General features: G+C 42.3%; 1 protein-coding gene across 1 annotated transcript in view; it reads right to left on the bottom strand.

Annotated features, from left to right (window-relative positions):
* Window positions 1-26,360, bottom strand: part of RANBP3L (RAN binding protein 3 like) — a 32,880-nt gene extending 6,520 nt beyond the window's left edge. The window contains exons 1-11 of the mRNA XM_038744176.1: window positions 25,898-26,360; window positions 17,845-17,903; window positions 15,502-15,538; window positions 14,397-14,471; window positions 13,709-13,854; window positions 13,297-13,400; window positions 12,370-12,454; window positions 7,872-7,974; window positions 7,359-7,489; window positions 4,144-4,264; window positions 2,223-2,365 (exon numbers count right to left, since the gene is read on the bottom strand). Coding sequence (XP_038600104.1) covers window positions 2,223-2,365; window positions 4,144-4,264; window positions 7,359-7,489; window positions 7,872-7,974; window positions 12,370-12,454; window positions 13,297-13,400; window positions 13,709-13,854; window positions 14,397-14,471; window positions 15,502-15,538; window positions 17,845-17,903; window positions 25,898-26,066 — 1,173 coding nt within the window. The 5' untranslated portion in view covers window positions 26,067-26,360. The remainder of the gene's footprint in view (window positions 1-2,222; window positions 2,366-4,143; window positions 4,265-7,358; window positions 7,490-7,871; window positions 7,975-12,369; window positions 12,455-13,296; window positions 13,401-13,708; window positions 13,855-14,396; window positions 14,472-15,501; window positions 15,539-17,844; window positions 17,904-25,897) is intronic.
* Between the last annotated feature and the right edge of the window lie 1,143 nt (window positions 26,361-27,503).

Here is a 27,503-nt window from a genome sequence, read left to right as displayed (position 1 = left end):
GCGAGCCCACTGTTGGGTAGGGACTGTCTCTATATGTTGCCAATTTGTACTTCCCAAGCGCTTAGTACAGTGCTCTGCACATAGTAAGTGCTCAATAATACGATTGATGATGATGATGATAGTATTTATTGAGGGCTTACTGTGTGCTGAGCACTGTACTAAGCCCCTGAGAGAATACAATAATAATACAAATAATGATAATAATAACTATTATTATTATTATTGTATTTGTTAAGCACTATGTGCCAGGCACTGTAACTAAGTGCTGGAGTGGATACAAGCAAATAGGGTTGGACACAGTTCCTGTTCCACATAGGGCTCACAGTCTCAATTATTAGAGACATTACTACAGAGTTGGTAGGTACATTCCTGGCCCCATCAAGTTTACAGTCTACAGGGGGAAGACACAAATTCATATAAATACATTACTAATATGTACATAAGTGGAGTGAGACCTAGGGTGGGGTGAATATCAGGTGTCCAAAGGATAGAGATTCATTCAATCGCATTTATTGACCGCTTACTGTGTGCAGAACACTGTACTAAGCACTTGGGAAGTACAAGTTGGCAGCATATAGAGACAGTCCCTACCCAACAGTGGGCTCATAGTCCCAAGCTCTTAGTACAGTGCTCTGCACACAGTAAGTGCTCAATAAATACAATTGATTGATTGATTGATCAGAAGTAAAATGGACCTATCAAGGAACCTCTCTGACAATATAAAATCATTAACATAGCTAGATGACTCACCTCTGAGTACACAGTTCTGGGTAATTTTGGTAAAAACAGGCTTGCCACTTGGCTCAAGAAGTTTCAATGTAGAAAGAAATAGTTGTGTGCGTGTGATTGGCGTCCGTCAAGTAGTAAGACTGCTTCTCTTCTCAGTACCTGACAATTTTGCTGTGCTGTAGAGTACTTTGTGTTTCTTTGTAGTTTTGCAACTCTACAATGTCAGTATATAATAATAATAATAATGGCATTTATTAAGTGCTTACTATGTGCAAAGCACTGCTCTAAGCACTGAGGAGGTTACAAGGTGATCAGGTTGTCCCACGTGGGGCTTACAGTCTTAATCCCCATTTTACAGATGAAGTAACTGAGGCACAGAAACGTTAAGTGACTTGCCCAAAGTCACACAGGTGACAATTGGCGGAGCTGGGATTTGAACCCATGTCCTCTGACTCCAAAGCCCATGCTCTTTCCACTGAACCACGCTGCTTCTTGTAGGGAATGGGGCGGTGGGGAACAATCCTGGGGCCTTACACTGTGGCGGTCACGGAGGCCTGGACGGCTGTCATGGTGGCTGGAACCTGCAGCTCTATGTTGGATGAGCTACTTTCCATCGGGGCAGTCATATGAATCTCATTGCAACTGGCAATAATATATAACATGTATATATTATATAATCCAGTAAAATAAAGAATGGCAAGCTTGTGATGGATGTAGCCGACTTGTACTTCCCAAGCGGTTAGTACAATGCTCTGCACACAGTAAGCGCTCAATAAATATGATTGAATGAATGAATGTAGCAGTAGAAACAAAATATTTCAATATTTCAGTCACGGAGGTAGCTTTGAATCTTCTACCCATTCCCCGATTCAATAATTGCAACAACACAATTTTCCCATAACACAAAATTATTCAAGAACATTATTTCCATGTTACAGGATAACTGACTTTATATCTATTCTCCAATTTAATGTCTTTTTGTTCTAGAGAATAATAATGTTTAGGTTATTAATAATATGTAGCAGTTTTATTCATGCAGACCAAAAAAATGTGTTTACTGCATATATTCTAATCCTGGCTCTGTCCCTTGTCTGCTGTGTGACCTTGGGCAAATCACTCAACTTCTCTGTGCCTCAGTTACCTCAGCTGTAAAATGTGAACTCCATGTGGGACAGGGACTATGTCCAAACTGATTAGCTTGTATCTACCCCAGCACTTAGAACAGTGCTTGGCACATAGTAAGTGATTAACAAATACCATCATTATTATTTCATTAGATTCCATAAGAATAGGTTTGATGTGGCTAAAATGGATAATATCTTGGTTTTCTCTGACTTCTTTGTAAAGCTCTGACAAGAAGAGGATAAACGTCTGTAGAATCATAAGTAATGAACAAAATTACAGTAACAACAGTTACTGCAACAAAATGAGCAACCCGAAGTCAAGTTTTACACCTGCGAAGTAAACCTTTTTCTTTCAATGTTCCCCCTTACCTGAACTAAAAATACTCTGATGGAGGAGTCTTTTAAATCCGTAGCAGTGATTCGAAGACTTTTGCTGTTTGCTCTTTGCAACTCCATTTGGGCCCAGAGTTTAGTGTTAAGGATCAGTCTCAGATTGCCTTGATTCCGCATAACTAAAGCACAAGAGGATTACGTATTAAAAATTGCCTCAAAGGATATCTTTTCCGACTCAAAATACAAGAAACAAAGGGTAGGGAGGGATCAACGTGCTCTTATACTGATTTCCTTTGCCGACTATTGGGTTTCAGTTCCCGAAAGTATCCATGGTTGTCAAGACCAAGGGCTTAAAGGAATTGAAGCGAGTTTGTGGAAAAGAAACAAGACACTCTAAACCTCCTTCCAACTAGCTGCCTCAACCCTACTCTGTGCTACTCTGACATAAATGACTTTTTAAAGTTCACTGTTTCCATACTTTCTTGGTTATTAGGAACTTGAAGCATTTATAATTACATTTCCATTCACTACTAATGATCTGATTGAGAGGCACAGATTCCTTGTAACAACAGAGCTTCCTCTGCCCAAGGAAAACCAGGATTCCTCCATACTGAATGCTGTAACAACAGGAACGGCCTCAAGGAAATTGAACCAGTTTATTCAATAATAATAATAACGGTATTTGTTAAGCACTTACTATGTACTAAGCACTGTTCTAAGCGCTGGGGGAATACAAGGTGATCAGGTTGTCCCGTGTGGGGCTCACAATCTTAATCCCCATTTTACAGTTGAGGTAACAGGCACAGAGAAGTTCAGTGACTTGCCCAAAGTCACACAGCCGATAAGTGGCGGAGCCGGGATTAGAACCCATGACCTCTGACTCCAAAGCCCGGGCTCTTTCCACTGAACCACGCTGCTTCTCCAATCCGTACTACCCAAACCCATAACTGGGAGAAAAATATTTGGCAAAGCCAGGCTGCATGTAAAATCATGGGCCAACTAGCCGGCCCTGGACTATTGCATGCCACTCTCCTCTAGACTTGTAAGCTCCTGGTGGGCAGGGAACATGTTTAGGGGCTCTGTTATATTGTACTCTCCCAAGTGCTTAGTAGAGTGTGAAATAAATACAACTGATTGATTGCTCATTGAATCAGGATTACTCTATTTATTTTACTTGTACATATCTATTCCATTTATTTTATTTTGTTAATATGTTTGGTTTTGTTCTCTGTCTCCCCCTTCTAGACTGTGAGCCCACTGTTGGGTAGGGATTGTCTCTATATGTTGCCACCTTGTACTTCCCAAGCGCTTAGTACAGTGCTCTGCACACAGTAAGCACTCAATAAATACGGTTGATTGATTGATTGACAGGCCAGAGAAGGGCAAATAAAACCATCAGGGGCATGAATCAGCTTGCAAAAGAAAAGATTAGAATTTCAGTCTTGAAAGACAAAGGCTGAGGGAGAACACGATTGAAATCAACACCATCATAAAAGATTTGGACACGGTCCAACAATTTATTATCATTCACCAAATCTCACACCGGGGCTAGGGGACGCGTAGTGAAGCTTGAATCTCACTAGATTGTAAATCTCTTTGAGGGCAGGGACCATGTTTACTAACTCAGTTGCTCTCTTACAAACACTTAGTACATTTACCAAAGGAAAATGTACACGCAGAAAGTATTAAAAGGTGCATGAAGCATTTGGATAGATTCAGGGGAGAGAAGTCCCTATTGGGTTATTAGAAGGAAAGTTAAGGTTGGCCAGCTGAAAAGTATTCAGAGCTCCTAAAGAGCAGCAGCTGGTATTCACAATGAAGAGAACCTTAGTTCAGAGCTGTTCAAAATCTGGTCTTCGAAATGCACCAGCCACCGGTGTTCAAATTACAAGTCTGAAAATCCTATTTGCTTGGGCAAATCCCAGTTTAATTGAAAAAGGAGATGGATTCTTCTTACCGAGTCTGGACTGAAGGGTTCCCAGTTTGTTGCTCGCTGTGTCATTAAGTCTCAATGTCCCTCTGCCCTTTTCAATCCAGGACTGTGTTGTTTTATTAAATATAAAGATCTTGCAGTTGATCTAGGGGAAAATGTTTAACCTGTCAAGCACGCTGACTGAACCGGGTCCTCCCTGCTGAAGGTTCAGAGGGGCCCGCAGTGCACCTCTCCTCTGCTTCTTCCCTCACTCTGTTTGAAACAAATTGAACCCGCTTTAAGGGAGGAATCACTACCCAACCTGCAAGAATTGTCTCTGTCACCTGCTGGGCCTTCTCCCAATATCACTCTGAAAAGAGAATTAGGGAGATGATGGAGGGAAGTGGTGCTTATATTTGAAATCGGATACACCTAGGGGGAGAAATTTAAGTTTTATAGAGAGAAGCAGCATGGCCTAGTGGATACAGCGGGGGCCTGGGAGCCAAAATGACCTAGGTTCTAGTCCTGGCTCCACCACTTGTCTGCTGTGTGACCTTGAGCAAGTCAGTTAACTTCTCTGTGCCTCAATTACCTCATCTGCAAAATAGGGATTAAGACTGTGAGCCCATGTGGGACATGGACTTGTCCCAATCTGCTGAACTTATATCTACCCCAGTGCTTAGTGCAGTGCCTGTCGCATAGTAAGGGGCTTAACAAATACCATATAGGAGTAACAGTGATTACTCAAACATTTATGAAATGTGTGACTCGTGGACTAAAGGCCACACTTGTTCTGAGAAGGGCTTCCCTGGCCGTCTCTACCTCAAAATCAGTCAATATCAGGGTCCTCATCACATTTAGTAACAAAAGTCCCAGCTCCACCGATTGTCAGCTGTGTGTCTTTGGGCAAGTCACTTAACTTCTCTGGGCCTCAGTTCCCTCATCTGTAACATGGGGATGAAGACTGTGAGCCCCCCGTGGGACAACCTGACCACCTTGTAACCTCCCCAGCACTTAGAAAGTGCTTTGCACATAGTAATCAATCATATTTATTGAGCGCTTACTGTGTGCAGAGCACTGTACTAAGCGCTTGGGAAGTACAAGTCGGCAACACAGAGACAGTCCCTACCGAACAGCGGGCTTACAGTCTAGAAGAGGGCTCACAGTCTAGTAAGCGCTTAATAAATGCTTTAAAAAAAAAAGTGACAATAGTGAATGTCCAGTTTGTGCAGAACTCCTTGCTAGGCTCCAGGGGAAATCACTAAAGAAGCAAAGCCATAATTCCTACCAAGAGCAGATTAAGAGTACCCCGAGCTAGCTCAGGCCTGGATTGGGGAGAAAAAGTCCCCAGACTTGTAGTGGGGGTAAGGAATATGGGGTGGGTGACCTTTGAGAGGCACTTGGTTTGGGTCAAGTAGAGTTTCACTTGTGTAAGCAAACAATTTTTTTCAGTGGTATTTTTGTTAAGTACTTACTAAGGCACTTAGTAAGGCAGAGGCACTGTTCTAAGCACTGGAGGGGGGATACAAGGTAATCAGGTTGGATGATGATGATGGCATTTGTTAAGCGCCTACTAGCTGCCAAGCACTGTTCTAAGCCCTGGGGGGATACAAGGTATTCAGGTTGTCCCATGTGGGGTTCACAGTCTTAATCCCCATTTTACAGATGAGGAAATTTAGGCACAGAGAAGTCAAGTGACTTCCCTGCCCTCCCTCCCCACATCCGCCAAGCTAGCTCTCTTCCTCCTTTCAAGGCCCTACTGAGAGCTCACCTCCTCCAGGAGGCCTTCCCACACTGAGCCCCCTCCTTCCTCTCCCCCTCCTCCCCCTCTCCATCCCCCCCCGCCTTACCTCCTTCCCTTCCCCACAGCACCTGAATATATTTGTACATATTTATTACTCTATTTTATTTGTACTTATCTAGTCTATATATTTTATTTCATTAATATGTTTTGTTTTGTTCTCTGTCTCCCCCTTCTAGACTGGGAGCCCGTTGTTGGGTAGGGACCATCTCTATATGTTGCCAACTTGTACTTCCCAAGTGCTTAACAGGGCTCTGCACACAGTAAGTGCTCAATAAATACGATTGATTGATTGATTGTGTAAGCAAACAATTTTTTTCAGTGGTATTTGTTAAGCACTTACTAAGGCTCTTAGTAAGGCACAGGCCCTGTTCTAAGCACTGGGGGGGATACAAGGTAATCAGGTTGGATGACGATGATGGTGGTGGTATTTGTTAAGCACTTACTAGGTGCCAAGCACTGTTCTAAGCGCTGGGGGGGGATACAAAGTAAATGAGGGGATACAGGTAACAAGAAGCAGCACGGCTCAGTGGAAAGAGCCCGGGCTTTGGAGTCAGAGGTCATGGGTTCAAATTGCGGCTCCACCAATTGTCAGCTGTGTGACTTTGGACAAGTCACTTAACTTCTCTGCGCCTCAGTGACCTCATCTGTAAAATGGGGATTAAGACTATGAGCCCCCCATCAGACAACCTGATCACCTTGTAACCTCCCCAGTGCTTAGAACAGTGCTTTGCACATAGTAAGCACTTAATAAATACTGTTTTAAAAAAATGGTAATCCGGTTGTCCCATGTGGAGTTCAGAGTCTTAATCCACATTTTACAGATGAGAGAATTTAGGCACAGAGAAGTTAAGTGACTGGTCCAAGGTCACACAGCAAAAAAGTGGCAGTACCAGGATTAGAACCAGGTCCTTCTGACTCCTAATAATAATAATGGAATTTTTAAGTGCTTACTATGTGCAAAGCACTGTTCTAAGCACTGGGGGGTTGCAAGGTGATCAGGTTGTCCCATGTGGAGCTCACAGTCTTAATCCCCATTTTACAGATGAGGTAACTGAGGTTCAGAGAAGTTAAGTGACTTGCCCAAGGTCACACAGCAGACATGTGGCAGAGCCGGGATTTGAACTCATGACCTCTGACTCCAAAGCCCGGGCTCTTTCCACTGAGCCACGCTGCTTCTCCTAGGCCTGTGCTCTATCCATTAGGCCACGTTGCTTCTCCAATTCTAGAGATCCAGGGCCTGGGGCAAGTGCTCCATTACACCAGGGCTAGTTAACCTGGCCTGGGACTCTGCCTTCAAGAAGTTTTCAGTCTAATGAAGGAGGTTTTTAACCCTAATGATGGTGAATAAATGCCTCTACTAATGCAAAATGTAAACATTCAAGAAAATGTTAAACTGGTTAGGTTGATTTTGGGAACCCCCGAGGAGTGTGTTAGACTTCTTTAAGAAAGAACAAACCTGGAGCACGTTATGTTCGGCTTCCTCCCCTGTTAGAACATTGACTTTTTCAAGGAAATATTCTGGAATTGGTTTTGAATCATAAGCAGCTGCTGATTCACTGAGCGTTGTGTTCCTGATAGGGCTCGATCCTAGGAATGAAAGAAAAATGTCTCATGAAAAGGCTCTAATTTCTGTAGGATACTTGTGCACCATGTTGTCTCTGATTTAATATACGTCAAATCTTACTCTTTAGCATTAGCTATCTCTTCTAAATGCATAGAGCTCCTGTTTTGAGAACAGATGTGGCATTTTGTTGGGGGTGCCAAATTAAAAAACTCCCCATTTTCCTTGCACCTAATTATTCAAATAAAAAAGCTCACACACAGTGTGTCTCTACCTATGGCACACGAATAAGCTTCGAAGGGTTCGCTACTAATATTTGAGCCCACTGAGCTTGGTGGACTTTAGGAAATGTACCATTTTTTCTTCATGGTATCATTGGGGCAATTATTTACATGCAGTATTGCTTACTTGGACATGGAGACCTGATGAGTAAAGCCCCTGTGGATTTGCTTGATATTCCCCTGTGATAAAAATCCTTTTCATTAGGAGGCTTCTGGCACTTTTGGTAACTCTAGAAAACAAAACAGTGAGCAATTAAGTTAAGGGTATTTGTATTTTCACCTCCGTGTCACGGCATCGGGTTGATTTGGGAAGGCACTGAAGGTTGTGCCCTGTGAACGTCTCCTTGCTTGGGCTTAGACTAAGAACTGACTTGGACATCAAAATAATTGATTGAATTCCAGGAAGTATCTTATACAGCCATTCTTCAATTTATCAGTTTATTAGTGGTATTTACTAAGCAACAAGGCCTAGTGGATACAGCACGGGCCTGAAAGTAAGAAGGACCTAGGTTCTAAACACAACTCCTCTACTTGTCTGCTGTGTGACCTTGGGTAATTCACTTCACTTCTCTGTGCCTCAGTTACCTCCTCTGTAGAACGGAGGTGAGAACTGTGAGCCCCATGTGGGACATGGACTGTGTCCAACTTGATTAGCTTGTATCAACCACAGAGCTTAGTACAGTGCCTGGCACATAGTAATAATAATAATAATAATAATAATAATAATAATAATAATAATAATAATGGCATTTTTTAAGTGCTTACTATGTGCAAAGCACTGTTCTAAGCACTGGGGAGTTTACAAGGGGATCAGGTTGTCCCATGTGGAGGTCACAGTCTTAATCCCCATTTGACAGATGAGGTAACTGAGGCACAGAGAAGTTAAGTGACTTGCCCAAAGTCACACAGCTGAAAATTGGTGGAGCGGGGATTTGAACCCATGACCTCTGACTCCAAAGCCCGGGCTCTTTCCACTGAGCCACGCTGCTCAGTGGAAATACCTTGAAATACCACAAAATCATGAAAAGAAAAGCACTTCTGTGTGCAGAGCAAGAAACTGAATGCTGGGGAACATACAGTATAAGATAATAATAATAATTATGGTATTTGTTAAGCTCTTACTATGTGCCAGGCACTGTACTAAGTGCTAGGGTGGATACAAGCAAATCGATTTGGACACAGTCCCTGTCCTGCATAAGGGCTCACAGTCTTATTCCTCATTTTACAGATGAGATAACTGAGGCACAGAGAAGTGAAGGGACTTGCCTAAGGTCACACAGCAGATGAGTGGCAGAGCCAGAATTCATTCATTCATTCAATCGGATTTATTGAGCGCTTACTGTTTGCAGAGCACTGTGCTAAGCGCTTGAGAAGTACAAGTTGGCAACATATAGAGACGGTCCATACCCAACAGTGGGCTCACAGTTAGAACGGGGAGACAGAGAACAAAACAAAACATATTAACAAAATAAAATAAATAGAATAAATATGTACAAATTAGAACCCATGACCTTCTGACTCCAATACCCGTGCTCTAGCCACTAGGCCATGCTGCCTCCCTAAAACACATGGATCCTGGCCTTCTGTTCTCAAGGAATTTATAATCTACTGGGTGAAGCAGGTAGAAAACAATAATAATAATAATAATGGCATTTATTAAGTGCTTACTATGTGCAAAGCACTGTTCTAAGCGCTGGGGAGGGTACAAGGTGATCATGTTGTCCCTCGTGGGGCTCACAGTCTTAATCCCCATTTTACAGATGAGGTAACTGAGGCACAGAGAAGTGACTTGCCCAAACTCACACAGCTGACTAGTGGCGGAGCTGGGATTTGAACCCATGACTCCAAAGCCCGGGCTCTTTCCTACTGAGCCACAGTGGGAGCCACATAGAAGGAACAAGATCAAGCAGAAGGAAAATGGATAAATAAATGGTGTCCAGAAATCATGATTCACGAAGGACTAAGGGTGGCTGTTGGGATGACACAGTCAGTGGTGCTGGGGAGTGCCTCAGTAGAATTTACTGAGTGCCTCTTGTGTGCAAAACACTCTATAAATCATAACAACAACAACTGTGGTATTTGTTAAGCGCTATGTGCCAAGCACTATACTAAGCGCCAGGATGGATACAAGCAAATCGGGTTGGAGAAGGTCCCTGTCCCACGTGGGGCTCACAGTCTCAATCCCCATTTTACAGATGAGGTAACAGGCACAGAGAAGTGAAGTGGCTTGCCCAAGGTCACACAGCAGACACGGGGCGGAGCCAGGATTAGAACCCATGACCTTCTGACCCCCCGGGCCCATTCTCTATCCACTAAACCATCCTGGAGAGTACAAGTGAGAAAGAGCAGAAGTGAGGATAAGACGGCACTGTGCAGAATGCCTCAGTGGTTAAACCCAAAGTGCCAGTGAGGCTGCTCCCATATGAGAAGCAGCGTGGCTCAGTGGAAAGAGCCCGGTTTTTGGAGTCAGAGGTCATGGGTTCAAATCCCGGCTCCGCCACTTGTCAGCTGTGCGACTTTGGGCAAATCACTTAACTTCTCTGTGCCTCAGCTACCTCATCTGTAAAATGAGGATTAAGACTGTGAGCCCCCCGTGGGACAACCTCATCACCTTGTAGCCTTCCCAGCGCTTAGAACGGTGCTTTGCACATAGTAAGCGCTTAACAAATGCCATTATTATTTCTAGCCTGTGAGCTTGTTGTTGGGTAGGGACCGTCTCTATATGTTGCCAACTTGTACTTCCCAAGTGCTTAGTACAGTGCTCTGCACACAGTAAGTGCTCAATAAATACGATTGATTGATCACCTCACTGGCTGTCAGTAGCTCCTTGCTTGTTTGAAGGGAAGGATGAGCCACTTAGAGCCAGTTAGGTGAGGCCTGTTGGTATGCCAGTAAGGATGCAGCCATTCAAACTAAAGGCTACGGTCTGGATAATAATGATAATAATAATAATAATAATAATAATCACTGTCATTTATTAAGCACTTACTATGGGTCAGACAGTCTAAGCACTCACCTAGACACAAGATAATAGGGTTCTGCACAGTCCCTGTCCCACACAGAGCTCACAGTCTTAACCTCTACCATACAGAGGAGGGAACTGAGGCACGAAGAAGTGAAATGACTTGCCCAATCAATCAATCAATCGTATTTATTGAGCGCTTACTGTGTGCAGAGCACTGTACTAAGCGCTTGGGAAGTACAAGTTGGCAACATATAGAGATGGTCCCTACCCAACAGTGGGCTCACAGTCTAGAAGGGGGAGACAGAGAACAAAACAAAACATATTAACAAAATAAAGCTGGTTCAGGAACAGAACCTAACCCACTGCACTTAAGTTTATGGGATAATGTTCCACATGCTCCGGCCATGTTTTCAAGAAATGGCCCGTGGCGGTATCATGAGGTACGCCTCTACTTACACATTTCCGTTCCCCTGGCTCGCTCCCTTCTAATGACCCTCGAGTTGGTGGTTCTCCGTTAAATTGCTGTCAAACCCTCTGAACCTAATCTCATGAGATACTTAAGCTACAGTCTCCCTTGGCTTTCCGCTGCATCATCCTCAATGGATAGTCAATCAATCATATTTACTGAGCACTTACTGTGTGCAGAGCACTGTACTAAGTGCTTGGGAGAGTACGCTACAACTGAGCTGGTAGACACGTTACCTGCCTGCAACGAATGATTACTGCTTACTGGACCCTTACAAAGTGCTTGGGAGAGTACAGTACAATAGAGTTAGTAGACATAGATCACACAACAGAAAAGCGGCAGAGCCGGGATTAGAACCCACGTCCTTCAACCTCCCAGGCTTTTGTGCTCTTTCCACTAGGCCTCACTGCAAGTAGGAGCCTGAGGACTGCCAGCCCCAACCACTGTGGCTACTTCTTTTTACCATGCGTAGCTTGGATTGTTTAATATTCCATTTGCTTTTGTTGTGTTTTTTCATTTACTGTTTTCATCATTCATTCTTACCGATCTACGTGTCTGTTCTCCCTGACTTAGCCTGGGACTCCCTGGGGGCACTGACCATATCTGAATCGTTTATCATGTGTTTATAATAATAACAATGGCATTTATTAAGCGCTTACTATGTGCAAAGCACTGTTCTAAGCACTGGGGGGGGGGGGGGTTTACAAGGTGATCAGGTTGTCCCCCGGGGGGCTCACAGTCTTAATCTCCATTTTGCAGAAGAGGTAACTGAGTCACAGAGAAGTTAAGTGACTTGCCCAAAGTCACACAGCTGACAATTGGCGGAGCCGGGATTTGAACCCATGAGCTCCGACTCCAAAGCCCATGCTCTTTTCACTGAGCCACGCTCCTTCTCTAATCCCTAATCTTATCCCAGCGCTTAGTCCATGGCTCACAGCAAGTGCTAAAAAAATGCAATAAATAATAATAATAATAACAATTAATGATAATTACATATACTTGACATGCATAATCATTTGCATTTTGATGGATTTCCTATTAGAGACAATTTCCCACAATCAATCAATGGTAGTTATTAAGAATTTACTGTATGCAGAGCATTTCACTAAGCACCTAGGAAAGAACAATACAACAGAGTTGGTGGATGTATCCCCCCCGAATGAGAAATAGGAGTGCTTTATTTACGCAACTTACCAAAACTCTCTCTACCATGTTTTCTCCAAATACAAAATCATAAGTGATGCTCTTAAACGAAGTTTTATCTTTATCCAATTGCCTGCTAAGGACAAACATTTAAAAATAAGTTTTAAATATAGTATCAAAAGAATCAAATCACAACATGTTTTTCATCTTTAATTTCTAAAGTAAAGCTTAATTGACATTACAGTCGGCGTGGAGGACAAGGGCAGCATAAATAAAGGAAATTCCCAGATAATTCAAGAACTTCATTTTAGCTAGTAACTTCAATCCCTTCTTACACTAAAGCTTTTGCCAGTACTATTTAGAGATGCTGTCGCAAAATGGAATATTTAGAGTTGCTCCTCCCTCTACTTCCTCATCTAACCCCTGGTGAAAATCCTGAAAAATAATGAAACTGCTAAAAAAGAAGGCATCAAAAGAGGAGTTGGGTATTCACAAAATTCAGTCAGACCCGAAATACAGGACGACTTTGACTCTGGATTTGTTGCCCGAAGGCAGAAGATTTAGCTAAATCAACCCAATGCTCAGCAGAATGTACAAATCAGTTCTGCCATAATGCCCTTGGTCACTATGCCTTTTGGGTAGAATGCTACTGTGAAATTATGAACATTTTGGTTACAAATGCACTGCAATGTTGGAAGAAACACTTGTGTGTCTGCTTGTGATTGGTCAAGGTACGTGCACTATAATCCAGGTTTTCTTAAAACAGAGTAAATAAAAAAATGCAACCCTAATGATATAGGAGAAGAATCATTCAACACATTTTGGGGAATTGTGTAAGTTTCCCTCTCTGTGAAAGCCCTTTGGTTTTCATTATCTAGGACATTTATCTCAGTAAAAATTCATTTCTATGAGCAGCACGTGAGGTGAAACAGTCAAAGATAGTCTTTCAAGCAGGTTCTCCTCTTCCTTTGCACTCACCCTTTTGGAGTAGGACTTAAAATATGCCTGCATATGGAGGATTTGGATAAGCTTTCAGATCTCACTGAATTTTCTCTCAGCAAGCAGGAACCCCCTTCAGGAAACTGAAAGAAAGGGGAAGAAGAGCAATCACATACTGGGAAAAACATTTGCTCACCTTGGACTCTCCACCAGTTTATTGGAATCATGTCTGACATCTCTGTCCCTCACCAGTGTATTTTCTTTCATTACTCTTTAACATCTGATTTTCTCTTATAATAGTTTATCTCAGGATGAATATGCCAACATTAAGGTAGAAACCATTTCAGGCATGCTTCAGATGAAAAAGGTTGATAAATTATAAGGTTTGTTGAAGGCTTTTTTCCTTTGTCCCTACAAATGCCCAGAGATGTCTACCCAAGGATCGTCTTACTTGACTCTTCATTGTTTCTTTAACCTTGTGCAATCCTAAAGCATCGTCTCCGCACATTTCTCTCCTTTCCTCATGCGTCTGAGTTGCTGGTGGCTGCAAAATGGCAGGTCTTAGAAAGTGACGCTGTAGAGACTGCTTCAAAGGATCTTAAAAATGAAACACCAAGACAAAAAAAAACCCCCATAATTTTAAAGCCCTGTTATCCTGTTTTAATTCAAAACCAAATCTTCCACTTGTGGAAGTCCATTCACTAAATAATAATAATCCTTGGGTATTTGTTAAGTGCTTACTATGTGCTAAGCCCTGGGGTAGATGCAAAAATAATTAGGTTTCACATGGGGCTTATATTCTAAGTAGGAGAGAGTCAGATATTGAATAATCATTTAACAGATGAGGGAACTGAGGTACAGAGAAGTTAAATGACTTGCCTAAAGTCACACAGCATGTAAGTGGTGCTGCCAGGATTGGAACCTAAGTCATCTGACTCCATTAAGCCATGTTGCTTCCCACAATAAGCTCAATTGGGGTTGAGTTGCTTCAGTGAGTTGATTCTAAGTTGATTTGATTCAGTGTAGAGAATCTGGAGAGACCTTGGACTAATAACTCTCTCGGATAACATTCTTAATGTTAACAGTTGGCAGGGTCTCTCGATAATTTAATTGAAAATAATAAAGAGAAAAGTCCGTACCTCTGTAGGATGCGGAATCAACAGTTTGGAAACTAAGAGATGGTGGTCTTCCACGCTTTCTTGAATAGTTAAATTCTGTCAGAAATAAAAGATGAAAGGAAAAAATCAATTAAATTGTTTTTCATAAAGTAGTATGTGTCTCTACTCCATTTTGTAGTATGTACACTGAAGGTCACGGTAAGGACTCGGGGAGCAGAGTAACCCGAAAAACCATTTCAAGGGTGGAGTGGAACACCCTTTAAGCAATGCAATTGATTGACCGCAATAAGGACAAGGTGGAAACAAGGTGACACAGCTCAAGCCTCCCCCGCCTTACCACCTTCCCCTCCTCACAGCACCTATATATATGTATATATATTTGTACATATTTATTAATCTATTTTACTTGTACATATTTATTCTATTTATTTTATTTTGTTAATATGTTTTGTTTTGTTGTCTGTCTCCCCCTTCTAGACTGTGAACCTGCTGTTGGGTAGGGACCGTCTCTATATGTTGCCAACTTGTACTTCCCAAGCGCTTAGTACAGTGCTCTGCACACAGTAAGCGCCCAATAAATACAAGTGAATGAATGAATGAATGAAGGAAAAATATCATTCAACATGAAGCATTCCAAAACAGGGACTTTGCTGGTAGCCCATCCCAATATCCAAAGGACAGACCAAGTATAGAAGGGATTGCAAAACATGCATGGATTATTTTGTCATGCCTCATCTAGAAGGAAAAAAAATTCATAATGTATATATTTCCAAATAGAAATACAACCTATTTTTCATGTCTTTCATGGGTTTGTTCATTTTCCTTTATATACAGATCATTACTAAATCAATGTTCATCTGTTCAGTACTTTTATTGGATGCAGAGCACTGTACTGGGAATTCCGTGTAAAGCACTTTACTGAGCATCTGATGGGTTACAGAGTCCTCCTGTACTAGATTCGGGAGAGTACAAGTAAAATACATGGTTCCTGCCCTCCAGGAGCTTACAATCTAATCGAAGCAATAAAACTGCAAAAAGAGACTAGGAACAGGAGAAAAAACACAGATATAAATAGTAACGGCCAAAGTAGGGAAAAGTTCAATGAAGATCTGAATTAATAGATTACCACATTCAGCTTTATAAAGAGGATCTTCTGCTGGTCTCTGAAAAAGAACAAAAATGTAAATGAGAGTTGTACCTCTGGGTTTACGGCTCTGAGTCTCCTCCCATGTAATGGTGACTGTACAGGGGAATTCCTCCAGATGAAAGTAAAGTGAGGGGTTTGGGCAAGTTGCTGGATAATCTGATAATGCCCATTCTTACTTTTTTTCCCCAAGTGTGCTTAGAAGGCAAGTGTGTTTAAAAGACCTACCAAGAATGGCAGTTAAGCAGGAACAGGCCAATCCTTATCTCTTTTAGTGTCTCTCAAAGTTGTTAATCTGAGTGTGAAGCCAATGGAATGGATGCCAGAACACAAAGCTCCTTTTGAAATCACTGGCCATGCTTACTTGTGGGCAGCATCATGTTTGGAAGGGAATGTTTTAGGAGAAAATTTTGGTATTCATCCCAATTGTGAGGCTCTAACATTATAGGAGAGAAGCAGCGTGGCTCAGTGGAAAAGAGCACGGGCTTTGGAGTCAGAAGTCATGGGATCAAATCCCAGCTCCGCCAATTATCAGCTGTGTGACTTTGGGCAAGTCACTTCACTTCTCTGTGCCTCAGTTACCTCATCTCTAAAATGGGGATAAAGACTGTGAGCCCCCCGTGGGACAATCTGATCACCTTGTAACCTCCCCAGCGCTTAGAACAGTGCTTTGCACATAGCAAGTGCTTAATAAATGCCATCATTATTTATTACAGGGAGAATTACATGGGGCAAAGAGAAACAACACTTGTGGAATCCTGTTTACTGTCCACCCCTCCAGCATGTTCCAGGAATCCTAATATCAGTCCACCAAGATTGACCACATATTCTGCTTCCCTCCTACTCCCCAGCCCAGCCTGATCTGCCCAATCTCCTAGGTGGTGGGATCAGAGTAGGGGGACTGAGGAGAGAAGGGGACCCATAAGCTCATTGTGGGCAGGGAATGTCACTGTTTATTGTTGTATTGTACTTTCCCAAGCGCTTAGGACAGTGCTCCGCACACAGTAAGCGCTCAATAAATGTGATTGGATGAATGAGTAGAATAGAATGGGGAAGGCTCAGAGTCCCAACTAGATGAAGACTCTGGTTGGCCTGGAGCATAGGTTCTGGGCCCCCAAAACTAACATTTATACCCTTCCTCCTCTTTTGGACCTCCTGGGGCTATTTTCTTGGGACCCAGAGTCAGGCAACCTGGATTCTAATCCCAGCTCAGCCATTGTTCTACTTTGTGCCCTGGGCCCAGTCACATAACTCCTTCTGTGCCTCAGTTTCCTTATCTGTAAAATGGGGATAATAATAATAATAAAAATGGCATTTATTAAGCGCTTACTATGTGCAAAGCACTGTTCTAAGCACTGGATAAGATCTTGACCCCACCTTTTAGATTGTGAGTCCCATGGGGGACAGGGACTGAGTCTAATCAGATTGTTTTCTATTTCCCCATGTGCTTAACATAAGGCTTGGGACCTGGCATACACTTTAAAAAATACCATAAATGATCAACTATGGAAGAGTTGAGAGGGGAGTTCATGAGGGTCTGCTACAGGGGTGACCTCAGTGAGTCCTCCTGCTACATGGTGGCTTCCCCCGAGGGAGTAAAGCAGCATGGCATAGTGTTATCTTAGGCCTGGGTGTCAGAGGTATGGATTCTAATCCCTGCTCTGCCACTTGTCTGCTGTGTGACCATGGGCAAGTCACTTCACTTCTCTGGGCCTCAGTTACCCCGTCTATAAAATGAGGATTGAGCCTGTGAGCCCCAAATGGAACAGGGACCGTGTCCAACCTGATATGCTTGTAACCACCCCAGCGCTTAGTACAGTGCCTGACACATAGTAAACGCTTAACAGATGCCACAATTATTATTCAGTGTTTAGAACAGTGTTTGGCACATAGTAAGCACTTAACAAATACTATTATTAATATTCTCGTTATTTGAGGTACTTGCTTCTTCTGCTCAGGGATTGGGTTCCATGACCATCATCCAACCAGACAGGCAAATCACATACCCCTACTGTGGACTCAGCAGAAAAATGTCCTTTCAGCACCAACTCAAGCTTAAAGTCTTCACTCCAACCATGCTGAGTTGCAGCAAAGAGGACCCAATCCTCTTATAATGTAAATGTTAAGGCCCACATTGGTTCCAGGCCACTTGGCTCTGGGCAGTGTTAACCACTGATTTTAGAAAGATTTAACATCTATTGTCCCTGATGGTCTCAAAAGACACAGGGCAAGATGAAATTCAGACTTTGATGATTGTTACTCATTCCTACAGTATACATACTTCTTATAGTGACAAGAGCAAGAGGAAAAAGATACAGATTTTACCTTGAAAGCTTGTTTTCTTTTCTCAAACACAAATACTGGCTGAGCGATTATGGGCTTTTCTAGGAAAAGAAAAGAATATTTGAAAAGCTCTGCAGAGCGAAATGGAAATTTCAAAATAAACTCAGCAAACCTCAAGGCAATATTTAAGCAATATTTCTCAGTACATCCTGAAAGCATTACCGTTAGAGAAATTTCATTTTGGATGACCCTTTTCCACCCGTGTAGGTATAAAGCATTACTTGTCCTCACATTACCTACACAACACATCTACATAAAGAGAAATAATGTCCTCCATCATTAAAAGACTCTTCTGAGAGGAGGAATAACAATAGGACAAAGAGTTTGTCAGGGATATTGCTCAGCTTCAGATATTTTCGGGCAGGAGATATAGTGACCCATTTAGGTATAGAGCCACAACTTAATATCTCTGTTCTTCTATAAAATTCAAGGCATGTGAACCCAATATGCATCTGCCTGCCTTGTATATTGTATTTTATAATGAGAAGCAGCCTAACCTAGTGAAAAAGTTATTGCATTTTATTGTATTGTACTCTCCCAAGTGCTCAGTACAGTGCTCTGCACATAGTAAGCGATCAATAAATAGGATTGACCAAAAAAGTTTGGCCCTGGGAGTCAGAAGACCTGAGTTCTAATCCTGGCTCTACCACTTGCCTGCTGTGTGACCTTGGGCAAGTTGCTTAATTTCTCAGTGTCTTACTTGTCTCCTCTGTAAACTGTTTACTGTTGTATTGTTCTCTCCCAAGTGCTTAGTACAGTGCTCTGCACACAGTAAATGCTCAATAAATACAATTGACTGACTGACCGTAAACGTGGGGATTATAAATCTGTTCTCCTTCCCCTTAGACTGTGAGCCCCATGTGGGACAGGGACTGTTATAATTATTATTATTCTTAATAATCATTTTTATTGAGCACTTACTGCATGCACTGTACTAAGTGCTTAGTACATCAGACACATTCCCTGCCCACAACAAGCTCACCATCTAGAGGGGGAGACCGACATTAATATAAATAAATTACAGATATATACATATGATGAAGACGGTGTCTTAAAGTGTTTTATACAGTATTTTGCATACAGTAAGAGCTCAATAAATACAATTGAATGAATAAAGCTGTGCATACTGAGTCTCCCTCTACTTGACAACAGCACTTATATATCTTTAAATTACATATATTGCAAATTATTTATTTATATTAATGTCTGTCTCTTCCTCTGGACTGTAAGCTCACCTTGGTCAGGGAAAGTAACTGCTAACTCTCTTACACTGTACTCTTCCAAGCTGTTAGTCCACTGCTCTGCATAAAGTGCTTAATAAATACCATTGACTGAATAAAATATATCACGATTATTATTAAACTCCTTGAGGTCAAGAACTTTGATTTTACTGTACATTTCCAAGTTCCCAGTGTAGTGCCCTGAACACAGTAGGTGTCCAGTATAATGCATTGCATACTGTAGAAGACCAGTGCTGTGCTCAATAAATACCGATGATGATAATGATGAATGCCCAGAATGAGGAGAGAGGAAAGGAAATGTACCTCAGAAAACCTCTGACACCCCAAGCACCCCATTTGGTTATTTTAAAAGAGAGCTGCAGAATTTAAGCAGTCTGGTGTTTTCTCCCTAATGTTCTTCTCAAGCCTGGAGACCTTCACAGAGCATTCTATGGCATCATTCATCCTGAGATGAAATTTCATGCTATATGCTTGGGGATAAGTTTTTCTAAAAGTCCCAAACCTCTGCTTTTATGGGTTGCATTGCCTGAGACGTTAGGCTGGAACAAAATGGGTTTTTTTCACTCAACCATTTCTTTCCATGCTAGACAGAGGACATTCTGTTGAATTTAAGTAAAGTTGCAAACATCTGCCTTGAGGTTTGATTAGGGAAAGCTTGTAAAAGAAAGTCTAAACTGCTTCCTTGCATTTGTTACCTGAACAGAGTGACTGTAAAATGAATTTTTTTCCCCTCACACTCTGCCAGTTATAAGCATATCACTTGGCAGTCTTGACTTTTGAGTGTATTTCAATTATCTTTGGGGCCATTTCATTGGGAAGCAAAAAAAAAAATCTCCCTTTCCTTAAAACCAACAATGTTGTGCATTTTGAATATAAAATGGACAAATAAAAACTCCTATCTGAATGAGTAGAGGTTAATTGAATGAAATGACTATTGAAGTACCACTCAAGACTAATGTACAAAATCAGTTTAACTGTGCAAAAAGCTTAACAAAACAGGAAGAAGCTTGAAGTTTGACCACATCAACATGGTGAACTTTTCAAAGTTCTCTGCCTCATCTAGCTGGGTTGCACTTCTAGACTTGTGATTCCTCAAAAATCTTCACCCACTCCTGAAGACATTTGTAGACTGTAAGCTCCTTGTGGGAAGCAGAACACCAACTCTGTTATAGTGTACTCTCCCAAGCACCTAATACAATGTTCTGCACAAGTACTCAAAAAACACCACTGATTAAACAGCAATGTTCTACAAGGGGAAATTATTCTCAGCTCACACTTCCCTTTTAAACCAGAGTTTTCTATTTTTCTCTTTATCACTGGCTTGCCAAGTAACACTGGGCAAGTTGCTTGATCTCACTGTCATAGGACTCTTCCCCATGTGAAGGGGGAAAAGGAATAATACCTTGCAGGTGAACAATAAAAGCTAGAAGGGATAGGGTAAGGGAGAAAAGTATCCTTGATTCTTCCTTCTCCTTCAATCCCTTAATAGTCTGTGGCCAAATCCCGTTGTTTCTTCCCCACAAAGTTTCCAAGATTGGTCCCTTCTCCACCTCAACAGCCACCATGGTGGTCCAGGCACTTGGTATGCTCCGGCTTGAACATTTGCATCTCCAGTCTCTCCCTTCATCAGCCTCTCCCCTCTCCAGATGACACTTCATTCTGCTCCCCAGATCATTTTCTAAACTACCATTCTGCTCATGCTCCCTGCTCCTCACAAAGCTGCAAAGTTTGCTTATTTCTCTGCATCAATCAGAAACTCCTGACAATTGGTTTTGCAGCACTCAATCAGCTCTCTCCCTCCTCTTCATCCTTTCTCTTTACCCATTACACCTCAGCTCTCCCTCCTCATTCCCCTCAAACTAACCTACTCACCGTGCCTTGTTCTCATCTCTCCTGCTACTGACCTCTTGCTTACAACCTCCCCCCAACCTGGAACTTCCTTTCACTTCATATCCAACAGACCAAGCATTTTTCACCTTCAAAATCCTTCTGAAATCTCATCTCTTCCAAGCCTTTAACAATTAACTTCTCATTTCCCCGTTTTATATTTTACACATGGGAAGCAGTGTGGCCTAGTGGAAAGAACACAGGCCTGGGAGTTAGGAGGCCTAGGTTCTAATCCCAGCTCTGCCAATTGTCTGCCGTATAACTTTGGGCAAATCACCGAACTTCTCTGTGCCTCAGTTTCTTCATCTGCAAAATGGGGATGATACTGTTCCCCCTCCCCTTTGTACTGTAAACCCCTTGGGGGACAGGAGCTGTGTCTGATCTGATTGTATTATATCTACTGCAGAGCTCAGCGCATAGTAAGTGCTTAACAAATAGCATTATTGCTACAGAGTTGCAAAGGTTACTATATGCCAAGTAGATAAAATGTGATCAGATCAGGCACAGTCCCCATCCTGCATTTGACTCACAGTCTGAGTCATAGAGAGAGGAAGTATCTTCAACATGTTTTACAGATTTGAGAAGCATTGTGGTCTAGCGGAAAGAGCACAGGACTGGAATTTAGGAGATCTGCATTCTAATCCCAGCTCTATCATTTACATGCTAGATGAACTTGAGCAAGTCATTTATCTGCCCTCAATTTCCTCATCTGTAAAAATGGGGATAAGATACTTGTTCTTCCTCCCCCCTAGACTGTAGCACAGAAACCGTGTCTGATCTGATTGTATTATATCTACTACAGTGCTCCGCACATACTCAATCCTTAACAAATACCATTGTTTTTGTTATTAAGAAAGAGAGCCACGGAGAGGTGAAGTGACTTGCTCAAGATCACGCGGCAGTATTGTGGCAGAACTATGATTAAGATCTGTCTCCAAGCACTTAGTACAGTGCTCTGCACACAGTAAGTGCTCAATAAATATGATTGATGATGATGATGATAAGCCAAGGCTAGCTGCCTCTATCTATTCGTACACTCAGCTCCAAAGCTTCTCTGAAGAATAGACTCTGCTTCTCTGGGGAAAGAAACACTGTAATAATAATTATAATTGTGGTAATTTTAAGTTCTTACTATGTGCCAGGCACTGTACTAAGCACTAGGGTAGATACAAGCAAATTAGGTTGGAAACAGTCCCTGTCCTACATGGGGCTTACTGTCTTAATCTCCATTTTACAGATGAGGTGACAGACACAGAGAAGTGAGGTGTTTTCCCAACATCATCTAGCAGGAAAGTGGCAGAGCAGGGATTAGAACCCAGGTTTTGCTGATTCCCAGGCCTGTGCTCTATCCATTAGGCTGATCAGAGCCCACTGCTTGGAATGGACATGGGAAACATTAGAAGCAAGGAACAAAGAACATTTTAGAGTGTGAAATAGTGAAAATGAAATGGTATGTGTGAGTCCCTGAGATGCTCAGAGATGAAGAAATGCCAGCTCTGCTCCCTGGGTGGCAAACTGTCCCCTCTCCTGCGGCAGAAGGGCTGCATGATTCTCCTGCCCTGATGTGGAATTTCTCTGAAAAATAAATGACAGCAATGGTCTAAGGTGGGTTGGCAGAGGGGAGTCTTTGGAATGAGAAGATGATGATTTTGGGGGTACTCATCTGCAAGGATATAGCCTGATCAATAGGAGCAAAGATAAACTTTACTGAAAACAAACCTTGGTTTCAATGGCACTGTCCTCTCCTGGTTCTCCTCCTATCTCTGATGGCTCCTTCTCAGCCTCTCACTGGCTTCTTCTCTGTTTCCCATCCCTTAATATTGGTGTCCCTCAGCCTCTCACTGGCTTCTTCTCTGTTTCCCATCCCTGAATATAGGCATCCCTCAAGGCGCAGCTCTGTGTCCCCTTCTATTCTTTAGCCATACCCCACTCCCTTGGAGAACACATTTGTTCCCACAGCTTCAGTTACCATCTCTACGCAGATGATTCCCAAATTTACCTCTGCAGTCCTGAGCTTTCTCCTTCTCTGCAGCCTTGCGTTTCTTCTTGTCTTCTGGACATCTCCACTTGGATGTCCCACTGACACCTCCAACTTAACAAGGCCAAAATAGAACTCCTCATTTTCCTACCCAAACCCTGTTCTCTCAAGGCTTTCCCATTACTGTAAACAGCACCATGTCTCACAAGCCCAAAACCTTGGCATCTGCCTCAACTCCAGTCTCTCATTCAACCTTAGCATTCAATCTGTCATAAAATCTTGTCAGTTCTGCCTTCGCAACAATTGCAGAATCCACCCATTCCTCTCCATCCAAACTGCTACTACATTGATCCAAGCACTTACTCTATCCCACCTTGACTAGTACATCAGCCTCCTTACTGACATTAAGGAAGCAGCATGGCCTAGTGGAAAGGACATGGGCTTGGGAGTCGGAGGATGTGGGTTCTAATCCCAGCTCTGACACTTGCCTGCTGTGTGACTTTAGAAAGTCACTTAGCTTCTCTGTGCCTAAGTTCTGTCATCTGCAAAATGGAGAATCAATACCTGTTCTCCCTCCTACTTAGATTGTGAGCCCCATGTGGGACCTCACTATCTTGTATCTATCTGAGTGTTTAGTACAGTGCTTGGCACAGTAAGTACTTAACAAATACCGCAATTATTATTATTGTTATCCCTGCCTCCTGTCTCTTTTTTTTCCTAATCCAAATTTCACTCTGGTCTCCACTCCTCAAAAAACGTTTAACTGTTGTCCAGCCCCTTCTGCATCAAACAGAAATTCCTTACCCTCAGCCTGAAGGCACTCAATCAACTCTCTCCCTCCTACCTCATCTCACTGATTGACTATTTCAACCCAACCCACACCACCCCAGTCCTCTAACATCACTTTATTCTCTATACCTACCTCAATCTCATTTATCCCTCCACTGACCCCTTGACCACTTTCTCCATCTCACCAAGAACTCCCTCTTAATTCAAAACCCTCCTAAAATCACATCTTCTCCGAGAATCCTTCTCTGGCTAAGCACTCATTCTTCCTTCCCTCTGGATCACCTACACACCTGGCTGCATACCCCCCCTTAAGTACTTTTATACTCACCCCAGCTGAACACACTTAAGAACATATCCTTATGCCCTATTATTTCACCTTATCTTGTCTTCGGCTGCCTCTAGTTGTGATTTATTTTAATGTCCATTGCTCCAGTAGACTGTAAGCTCCTTGTGAGCAGGGATCATGTCTACCAGCTCCTGTATTGTACAGTGCTTTGCACACTGTAAGCATTCAATAAATACCACTGAGTGACAGTTATTGATTGAACTTGCTTCCTTGTTAGAAGGAGGAGACTTCCAGAGGAGATAGCACAGATGGTGCTCAAGCCTTGATTAAGTCTGTAAAAAAACTTCCTCTACACGTGAAAGCAACCACAAGGAGTTCATTAGCGGATATTCACTGCCCTCAGGTGTGGGCACAGTAGCAGTGACCTAGAATTAATAATTTTATCACTTCTATACGTTGGTCAGCACTTAGAACAGTGCTTTGCACATGGTAAGCTCTTAACAAATGCCATCATCGTCATAAGTTCCTTCTCTGATCTGACTAGATTTTTAATACTAGGTGAAAGGATTTTCTGAGTCTGTCCAGCTGCCTATATCTGTGACCCTTTTTAGTACTGTCCCTTAGGGGTGTAAGTAGCAAAAGACACCCTACTGAAGTGTTCAGAAGCAGTTTGATTTATGGAATATGATGGCAAAGGAAAAAAAAAAAGGTCATTTATTTTGTTCTGGAAAGCCCAGGTGAAGTCATGAATTCAGAGAAATGGGATGGTAAAGAGGGATAAGGCAGCACTTCATAACAACCAGGCTGTACTAATAATCAACAGTATTTAGTAAACATTTAATGTGTACAGAATACACTACTAAGCACTTTGGGAAGCACAATAAAACAGAGTTCGCTATGGGTAGGGAACGTGTCCGTTAATTGTTATACTGTACTCTCCCAAGTGCTGAGTTCAGTGCTCTGAACACAGTAAACACTCAATAAATAACATTGAATGAATGAGTTGGTAGACATGTTCCCTGCCCACAGAGAGTTTACAGAGCATGAACCAATCTCTCCAAATTCTGCATTGAAGGAATTCAGAGTCAAACAGCTCATCCTAAAGGGGGAAATGGTTGAATTTTGCAGGAAAAAAAAACAGAACATAAAATCCCTTAATAACAATCAATGCTTTGGTATCAAAGTACTTCTCTTCAGCGAGTTTCAGTATAATTCCTCATTTATTTCCCCATATCCCCTTGCTACTCTAGGACTTTCTCGGTTTGTTTCTGTTTTCCTCTGAAATGGGAAGTCTCTGAAATGGGGACTGTGCCATGCCTGGTCTCTGAACCCATATCACTCAATCTGTGGCAACAAAATCTTTACCCTAAACTGGGCTATAGTAACCCACCCTTGTCAGTGGAATCTAGCCAGTCAGCATTATTCTGCTGAGCTTTGAAAAATGATCATTTTTGGATGACATTAAGGTCTTCCAAAAACCCTGACACCAGCAGCTGGGCTTCTAAATTCAGAGGGTCAGCATCAGCTTTGGGATTTCAGAGCAATCACTCTACAGAACGAAAACACTAAATAAAATATCTTGGGCCTTTTAAGAATCTGCACTGAGTCCCTGTTTCTGCACCCTCGGGGAGGGGATTAGTTCATTGAAGTTAAAGCAATTTCCACAGATCTTTGTAGCAGGAACTTGCACAAAACCTTCAAGTCCAAGATACTCTGCTCTGAGAGGGCAGAATAAAAATATCTATTGAGTGCTTACTGTGTGCAGAACACTGTACTCGGCACTGGGAGAGAGTAACCCGGGGGGAATTAGACATGGTCCCTGTCCCGGGGGCAGGGGTAGCACAAAATTCTTACCTTGACAATTGCCTTCCTCCTGTTTCAGTTCCCACCTGCTTAGACTGGCGAATCGGTGGCTGCTAGGTTTTCTTTGCGAAGTAGAACTAGCAATCGGGTTCATGATCTGAGTTTCAGTGTAGTGTTCCTTTTCCTCAGAAAAGCCCAGCTGATTCTTCAGAGAATTCATGGTGTTGAATGTGCTTAAATCATGAAAGCTGACCCTCACTTTACTAGCATGAACTTCTTAGCACCCTAGAGGCTTGGTTCTTGCCCCAAATATTTGTCTAAGTAACACATTCTGACAAACAAAAGCTTCAGTTCATCCGAGTCAAGTCTCGGGATTTGTTCTTAGAGTCCCACTTCAGAATGAAAACGAACTGAAATTGGTGTTTTGTCATTTAAAATTTTGCAGAGAAATGGTCCATATGGACAAATTAGTTGTGGTTTCTTTCTTGCGGTTTCTTTCTTGTTCCACCAAAAGGAGCTGCCAACGGAGTGGCTAATCTAACTTAAAAACGATGCCTGCTGTGCAGCTGAAATGAGTCTAGTGGTTTCTAAGCACTGTCTGAAGACAGCCAGAGTCAGTTTAAAAACATACAGTTCTAAACAGAGGCTGGGCTGAGGGGAGGGGCTTGGGAGAGCCAGAGAGAGTAAAATAAAGAGGCAGACAATGTTTGCATGATTTTTGGAGTTCCTCTGACCAGCAATTACCAAAGCACAGCCTGATATCTCTGGGTTTTCAATCAATCAATCAATCATATTTATTGAGCGCTTACTGTGTGCAGAGCACTGTACTAAGCACTTGGGAAGTACAAGTCGACCTTGCTTTTCATTATAGCTGCTCCAATTGACAATTTACACCATGTGGCCTTAATGCCCATGTCTGAAACTGAAAAGGATCAAACGCTGTCTGCAAATAACTTGACAATGAAAATGGTAAACTTCTACCAAGAAACCCCAAAAACAAAAACAGAGAATTCTAACAGAGAAGGAGATACAAAGTTTTCTGCAATTCAAAATTCCTAATTGGAGTGCTATTTTAAGCCCATACCTACTCTTTCAATCAGTCAATCAATCAATAGGGTAATTGATGGCAATGATGTCATTTGTTAAGCACTTACTATGTGCAAAGCACTGTTCTAAGCACTGGGGAGGATACAAGGTGATCAGGTTGTCCCATGTGGGGCTCACAGTCTTAATCCCCATTTTACAGATGAGGGAACTGAGGCACAGAGAAGTTAAGTGACTTACTAATAATAATAATGGTATTAAGCACTTATTATGTGCAAAGGACTGTTCTAAGTGCTGGGGTAGATACAAGGCAATCAGGTTGTCCCACGTGGGGCTCACACTCAATCTCCATTTTGCAGATGAGGTAGCTGAATCACAGAGAAGTTAAGTGACTTGCCCAAGATCACACAGCTGACAAGTGGCTGAGCTGGGATTCGAACCCACCACCTCTAACACCCAAGCCCAAGCTCTTTCCACTAAACCAATTGAGTGCCTTCTCAGAATAGAAGTTTTCTTTTTAATGATTCACATACATAACCTCAGAGGGGACTTCTCTTATAAACACAGCTAGACACAAACTCCCATCTACACATAAAAATCCACCAGGAATGCT

The sequence above is a fragment of the Tachyglossus aculeatus genome, chromosome 3 (assembly GCF_015852505.1).
Source record: "Tachyglossus aculeatus isolate mTacAcu1 chromosome 3, mTacAcu1.pri, whole genome shotgun sequence".
In the NCBI taxonomy this organism is placed as follows: domain Eukaryota; kingdom Metazoa; phylum Chordata; class Mammalia; order Monotremata; family Tachyglossidae; genus Tachyglossus; species Tachyglossus aculeatus.
This window is presented reverse-complemented; position numbering and strand designations above follow the sequence as displayed.